The sequence below is a fragment of the Cucumis melo genome, chromosome 3, assembly GCF_025177605.1.
Source record: "Cucumis melo cultivar AY chromosome 3, USDA_Cmelo_AY_1.0, whole genome shotgun sequence".
NCBI lineage: Eukaryota > Viridiplantae > Streptophyta > Magnoliopsida > Cucurbitales > Cucurbitaceae > Cucumis > Cucumis melo.
The window spans coordinates 26,105,115-26,113,146 of record NC_066859.1 but is presented as its reverse complement, the minus strand read 5'-3'; the positions used below and the strand labels follow the sequence as shown (position 1 = coordinate 26,113,146).

At 31.9% G+C, this 8,032-nt stretch overlaps 2 protein-coding genes across 2 annotated transcripts; both read right to left on the bottom strand.

The window, feature by feature from the left end:
* Nucleotides 1–1,099: 1,099 nt before the first annotated feature.
* On the bottom strand, nt 1,100–2,062 carry LOC103488403 (uncharacterized). Its single transcript, XM_008447120.2, has one exon. The coding sequence runs from the start codon at nt 2,060–2,062 to the stop codon at nt 1,100–1,102; it is 963 nt and encodes a 320-aa protein (XP_008445342.2).
* Nucleotides 2,063–5,095: 3,033 nt separating this feature from the next.
* LOC103488404 (F-box protein AUF2) lies at nt 5,096–6,322 on the bottom strand. Its single transcript, XM_008447121.3, has one exon. The coding sequence runs from the start codon at nt 6,209–6,211 to the stop codon at nt 5,177–5,179; it is 1,035 nt and encodes a 344-aa protein (XP_008445343.2). The 5' UTR covers nt 6,212–6,322; the 3' UTR covers nt 5,096–5,176.
* Between the last annotated feature and the right edge of the window lie 1,710 nt (nt 6,323–8,032).

Genomic DNA, 8,032 nt, shown 5'->3' with positions numbered 1-8,032 from the left:
TCATTATCAAACTGTCAAATCTATAAAATAATATTTATGTTTAGTAAAAAAATATATAACATTTCTGAAAGAATTAATGGTTTATGATTACAAGTATTTATATAATTAATAAAAATATTTATAATGTGTGTTTGTAGTCATCATTAATACACAATATTTCTGATTAGGAAGTCAACACCAGAGTTTCTACTTAAAGCAGGGTTTACTTTTATTCTTTTTTTTTTAATAATTCGACTCTTCATGTTCGTACTAGTTGAGTTGTACACAGTTTCCTCATTTCTTTGATGTCGAATGTTAGCTCTCACATACTCAGTACTAAAAAAATACGAGCCATTCGATTTCCTATTCTTATGATTAGAAAGCGAATAAAAATCAATGCAATAAAATTCACCGATTTTAGCCACAACAAAAAGTGATAGGATATTGTATTGTCACAGTAAGAGTCGACCATATATTAAAGTCTAGAAGAGGATAGATGAAATTAAGAATTTAGAATAGAAATAGTCGGTTGCTCTGAAGGGGTAAAGATTGAAAGAGTTCTCTTATTTAAAGTAAAAAGAAAAAGTTATAAAGGACAGAGAAGAAAAAACAATTAAGGATTTGAGTGACGTTTGAAACAAAACATAAAATACATAAAAGTACATTTGGGATTATACTATACTAATGTTTTTTTTTTTTTTTTTTTTTTTTGCATACTCTATCTAATCGTCTAATCTCGATCTTCGAACAATTTGTCTAATTGCATCTTTGTATTGGTAGTGAGATTAATTTAAAATTAAAAAAACAGAGATGTAGATTCCACAATTCCCAAATTTCCACAACAAAAAGAAACAAAGAAAAATTGGTCAGATTTATGACACTATCAGAACTTAAGTCAATGAAAACTTTGAAAATTTCACTGTACATCATATTCATATTAATCTATTACAAATTCAAAGAAAATAAACAAAACCCATATCAGATCTTCAAAAATCTCATATGGGTTTTTCAAGTTCTTGGCAGAAATTTCATGGAAAATAAGAAACAAGGGAAACAGAACACGAGAGATATATGTTTTTTTTTTTTTTTTTTTTTTTCTTATCGAGTTGTTCGATCTTCATCATCTCTTCCAGCTTCGACTTCTCAACAATGGATCGTCATTACATCTACTACTACTGCTACTAGTACTTGATCCACTCACAACCCATGTTTCTTTAGCAATGTCTGATGAAAGTTTGTAAAAATCAGCGTCATAATCCATTACCATCAAGCTTTTCTTCTTCGCAGTCACCATTTCTTTCTCTTCCTCCATCAACAACTTCAAGCTGATTTTCGATTTCTCCTCTTCTTGTTCTTGTTCTTGTTCTTGTTCTTGTTTTGGTTTTCGTAAGAGAGAATTTGGGGCTGACCTGCAACGCATAAGTAAGAGAGCATTTGGGGGAGGAACAGAAACAGAGGAAGGTTGGAATTCGAGTGAAGAAACGGCGTCGTTGTTTATGGGTTTGGTTTCTTCTTCTTCTTCCTGTAAAACCATGAACCATTCTGAGAACATCGTTCTTCCTCTTGTGGGTTCCTCTTCTGATTCTGATTCGGATTCGGATTCGGGTTCGTGTTGTTCGAATTCTTCTTCTTCATCATCTTCATCATCTGTTGTAATGTCGGATTGAGGGAAGCCTCTGAAACAACGGAAATCAAAACGGAATCCCCGTAAACACGAGAGGAAATTAACAATTTCTCTCTTGAAACCGAGAGGATTTTGATTTCGAATTGGGTTTTTCTTTTTGTTGTGAATTCGCTCGATTTCTTCCATAACCGATTGCCAATTCTTGGTTGATCGATGAGCGTGAGGTCTGATTTTGATCTGGCCGGCGCAGGTGACCTTGGGCGAAGTAGGTTCCGACGACATCTCCTTAGCCCATGGAAGAGGACTTGGTTGAGCTTTCCGGTAGTGACGACGATGGGGTTCCGCCGGAGCTCTGGCCGGACTTGGGAGAAGAGTGAGATGAGCACGTGCAGGAAAACAGACGAGAAGATCGGCCGGGGGAGCAGTGGGCTTTGATTTGGAGTGATTTCTTCTCTTCATGGATCTCATAATTTGTGAATTTGTGGAAAGAGTGAAATGAATGAATGAATGAATTGAATTGAATTGAATGAATTTGGGGTTTAAGAGATTTAAAAAGAAGAACAGAGAGAAAGAAGAAAGAGAGAAATGTTAAAGGACAGCTTATGCTTCACTTTTTCTTCTTTTATCATCACATCTCTCTCTTTCTCTTTTTCTTTAGTTTATTTAATTTCTTAAACCATTCTTTACTTCTTTATCCCTTTTTTGATCTTTCTGTAATGGGGTGTCTTACAGTGTCTTTGCTTTTCTTATTCACCATTCACTTTTCTTTTCTTCTCTTCTCTTTCTAAATATTTGGACTACATCCAACATTTTCAAACTTAGGATATAATGCTTTTGAATGTTAGGTTTAGATTGACAGACAGCCAGTTAGAAGAGTTTGAATGCTACTATTCTTATAGATTTTGTTACCCTCTACTAACACACGATAGACATACATACGATGAGTTCTATTCCATAGTTGAATTTTCTACTTCGTTTTGAGAAAAACTCATTCTTTTGGTACAATAATTGGAGTTGAGAGATTCGATCCGTAATACTTACTCTGGAGTAAATTCGCTTTCCCTATATAATAAACGTTTTTTAAAACTATCTATGTTATAGAAATTAAGACAAAAAATGATGTAACAGTAATATAGAATGACAACTGTGATTCTATACATTGCTACTTTGTTTTTAGATCAGACTCTTGTTTTGAGTAATCATAGTTCCAATTAATTTATACTTGAGGTTATGTTTAGGAATGATTCTAAAATGGTAAAAATCACTTTGAAATTTTTTTTTTAATAATTTAAAACCAAGTTCGAAGTTATGGAAAGTTTCTTCAAATTAAAAGTATAAAATTAAATATGAAATTAACATTGGAGATTTCAACCATTTTTAAAAGCCCTTTCAAACATACACCCAAACTTACACAACACACACACATACATATTTATATAAGAAAGGTGAAGGATAAGCATTTTTCAAAAGGCAAATATAAGGACATTTTTGTAATTTTAACCTAAATACAAAATGGAATATAAAATGCTAATATATTATTATATGAATATATACTTTATTATTATTATTAGAATATAAAAGAATGGAAAAGAGAAAGGAAGCCCCCACGAGTAATGTTTAGTGATCCAATAATTCTATCAACTAGTTTTGGTTTAGGGTATGCTACAATAATACTCATTCTTCCTAAGGGTTTAATCATCAATCATCTCATTATTATATTCTTATTCTCGATACCAAAACATATGAAATCTACTTCTTTATTCTACAACATATCAAAAGATTTCTATGCACTTCAAATCAAACTCAAAACAATGAATGAGTTCAATTATTACAACGATACTAATCATAAGATCAAAAAAAAAAAAAAAAAGAATTAAGTTCAAGAAAAATGTCTCAAAGATTCTTTAAAAGCAAAGCAAAGGTGGTTGCAATTAAAACTATTTTATGTGTTATGTTATAAAATATAAAAGATAAAAGATTTGAACCTACCCTTATAAACTATGTTGCTATATAAATGATTAAATAGAGAATGCACCTAAGTCAACAAAGCCTAAACTTTAGGCTTTGAAAAAATAGATTGCAAGAATTTTTGGTGGAGCGACGGAAGTTTGGTTCATATTAGGTTAATTAAAAAATATCATACTAAAATAAAGTTTAGTATTAATAATTTCTTTCTCATATGCTTATTATAGTATGAATTAGAGACCTAAGTTCACTGTCACGAGATTCCTTAAGATACCTTATAAAGACTTCGATGTTGAGCAAAGGAACAATGACACACACATAAAGATATTACGTCTTATATATTGAGTTGTGTGGTTACCTAGACGATACATGTGTACATATTCATCATACTTTTCATGTCACTATGTATGACTTTAATGTAGTTCACTAATATAAATAGAATGGAGTCGTCATATTAAAGAGAAAAACAATGATATATAATATCTTAATTTAATAATTTAAGCGTTGGACATAGTACTAAAAAGTGACGTCTAACTTCATAATATACGGATCCAAATAATCTCACATCAACATTATTCCTCCCCCATGAATATCTTTAGTTGTGTAGGTTAATCCAAAAAAGAGGCCTACTACAATTAAATTGAAATGACATCAAAGAAAAACGGACCAACCTAACAACCATATATGCATTAAGACCTTTCTTTTCTTCTTCTAGGGGCCTTGCCCTTCCGCCAAGTGTCACATTTATTTTTATTCTCTTTTCCTCCCTTTTATATTCTATAGTTTTTATTGGAATTTCAATTTTTAATTACTCTCAACATTTTATAATTTACCCATAAAGTTTTTTGTAAAGCCCAAATGACACAAACCATATATCTATTCAATTTCGAAATTAAATGTTAGATTGTTGAATCCATCAAACTGAAAATGTGAGGTCGATAAGTGGGAATAGATCAGGAAAAGGGTTATGATATTAAAGTCAAAATAAGGCTTCATTCACATTTTAGATGGTTGCATGTATAGGCCAATATTAAAAGAAAAATCATATGGGATGAATAAAAGTAGGGGAACAAATAATTGAATGAAGTGAAGTTTTAGCATAAAGAGTGGAATGTGGCCAACATATATATGATGGAATGTTCCCCCACTCTCTCTTCATTGATGGGATGAATATGTACTCACATGATTTTTTATTCTATTTAAGGATCAACTTAAGATGTTTTAAATCAAAGAAATATAATGGTAAGGATTAATTAATTTAGAAGGATCAATTACTAAATTATTTAGATACTAATTGAGAAGACTAGGTATTATTACCACTACGGTATGATTTCAAAGTTATCAAATTGGGTTCTCAATTCACTTTCGAAGACAAATAGTTAGGGCCCAATGACTAGGCCCGTGTATATGTAGGCCCAATAATTATGTACACCTTTTGTTTTGTTTTGTTTTGTTTTGTTTTGTTTTGTTTTGTTTTTTAATTATAAAAGTAATACATTTATTTATACACAAAAGTTTAACAAATATATATTTATAACTTTCATCTAAAGATAAATTTAATTTAGAAATGTACAATATAAATATTTATAGAAAAAAAAAAAGAAAAATCTAGAAAGAGTTCATTTCTAACTGATACCTTTTCCCCTTCTTCAGTAACGCTTCCACTGCCTCTCTGTACACATCATCACCCTCGAATGCCTTAACTGCCACCTCCGCATCCTCTTTATCCACGTCACCATCTCCACTCTTTCTACAATTTCCACTAGGCCTCACCACCACCAACGTCGCATCCTCCATCCACATCCCTCGCCGGACCTCCACCCTCCCCCTGTGCCTCATCCTCACCGTCGTGCTCGGAACCCTCGTTCTCGTCCTCCTCCACTCCGCCACTTCTCCTCCGTCTCCCATTCTCCATCTCCTCAACTCCTCTAAACCCTTCTTCTCCATCACCACCACGCCTTCCCCTCCCCTGTCTCTCAATACCAAACTCTCCATCTCCAAATGCTCCTCCACCACCTCCCCCAACACGTGGTGCCTCGCCGACGCCGTAATCAGAGTACTAATCGTCATGAACACCTTCGATTTCAACCCTCCAATGAAATCCAAATTGTAATCCACATCATCTTCTTCAATCGCTCCCTTCCTAATTTCACGAAAAATCAAAATCACACAGCTCTTAAGCGCGTCACCGAACTCCGCTCTCCATTTAACGACTCGCTCGACCTTGAGATCTGTAGTCGGAAACTCGATCTGGAGATGCTGGATCTGAAGGAACTGACGGAGGATTTGTGCGGGAGAGTTTTGTGTTTCGGATTGGACGAGAATAGGGGAAAGCAAATCGAGAAAGGATTTGACGACGGATTTGAAGAAAGAGAGGAGGAAGGAGTTTTGGTCGGAATCGGAATCGGAATCTGAGTCGGAGGAAATGACGCAATCGACCGTGAGAGAAAGGGAATCGGAATGGGGAACGAGGGAGTTGAAACGCTTTGAAACGGCTCTGCAACGGATTAAAGTTTTGACATCGGAAACAGAGTTGAAGATCAGAAGAATGAGGGAATCGGGAAGAGAATCAAAGCCGTCATGATCGTTGGTATGAATCATCGAAGAAGAAGCATCTTGTTGTTGTTCTTGTTGTTGTGCCATTGGAAACTGTGGGGAAAAAGAAATACGAATTAAATAAGAACAGAAAAGAAAGGATCGTTCTGTTTTCCCTTTTTTTTTTTTTTTTTTTTTTTTTTTTTTTCATTTCCTTCGTTCTTATTAACGGCCTGCAAGGCCAAGTGGGAGAGAGAAGACAAGTTGTGTGAGGAGGAGTTGACCGTTGACCAAATATTAGTGGGACCCTCCTCAGGCCCAACTTTGAGGCCCATTCAAATTTCAAACTAAAAACTTTTTAGCGTTATTATTCAAGTTATATTAATTACTTATTTATTATAGGAAATGCCTATTTTCGGAATGTTTTCCTATAAAAAGAAATATTAAAATGTTCTCCCTATAATGTTACTATTAATTTCCCTCCTTTTTATCTAAAATATTAAAATATCATTTATATTCAGTCTCTTTTCATTACTTCCTATTTTTTATTACTATTTTTACAATAAATCTTGAAAATATATTTAAAATTATTACGATTATTTAATCAATTTTAACCCAAAATTAGATATGCGAAAAAACCTAACCTAACTCTACTTTTTTTTCTTCTTATAATTAGTGAAATTAAATATTTAATGTATTTTTTGTAAATCTATTCTCATAAGCATTGGAAGTATATTTGAAGTCAATGAAAATCAGTCTCCTTATAAAAAGAAAAAATATCAGAATAATTTAGATATATGAAAGATAATCCAATTAAACTATTGTTATATATATGATAAATAAAGCCACAATACCCCATAACCATAATCTTTTTGGTTAGTTGACCAAAACAAAGAATATCGTTTATGAAAGAGAATAAAATAACATTAAAACTTTTAATAATGACACAAATTAGTTAATGAATTATTCTCAAATAGAATAGGCCTATAGTTGGAGATATAGTTTATATATACATATCCAAAAATATGGGCTGTTGTTAACAAGTGGGTGTAAATTTTGCTCAAACTTGAATCATAATAATTAAAATTCATCGTTGTTGTTTATATATATTTAAGATTGGTGAAAAGAAATTGAAGAAAAAGTATTGGGCTAAATTTGATAGAAGGATTGAATTGAGATATTAAATGTGTGTGTGGAAAAACTGAGCCCTTTCTCATGGAAATTGAATGGGAAATAATAAATAAAAGTGGAAATAATAGAGACAATGTCAGAGTTGGCAAATTACTCGGAAAAGAAAAACAATTCCTTATCTACATCTCTATTAATTGTTTTTGCTCAACTACTTTGAGTCTGATGTCTCTTACCTTCCATTATTATTTCAAATCTTTCAATCACAACTTTAAGTTTATACATTTTGTAATTTATATAATCCTTATAAATCTCCAATTTTAAAATTTTATAAATACAATTACTAGATTGATGGATTTAAAAAAGTATATTGAATACACGTTAAAAAGTTTAGAAAATAAATACAATTGAACTATGCGATCTATAGTCGTGGGTGTTACATGTTTCTAATGTATAAACTTTATAATATAAAGCGGGTAAAGTTAGTTTACTTTTTTTAATATTGTTATGGTTAGTAAAGCTACTTTGTGAGAGAGTCAGAAAGGAAAATGATAATAATAAAGTAATAGAATATTAATGTATATAAAATTAGACTTTGATGTCAACATAAAAATCACTAAACTTTGTACAAACAAAATTATACTTTTTTTTAGAAAGAAAAAAAGAACTATATTTTGAATTTTTTGGAATATAAAAGTGAAGAGAAATTTGTAGATTAAAGAAGTGAAAGAGGACAGAGAAATAAATTAAACTGAATTAAATTATTTAATGTTTTCAACATAATCTGTTGAAGCTGTTCAA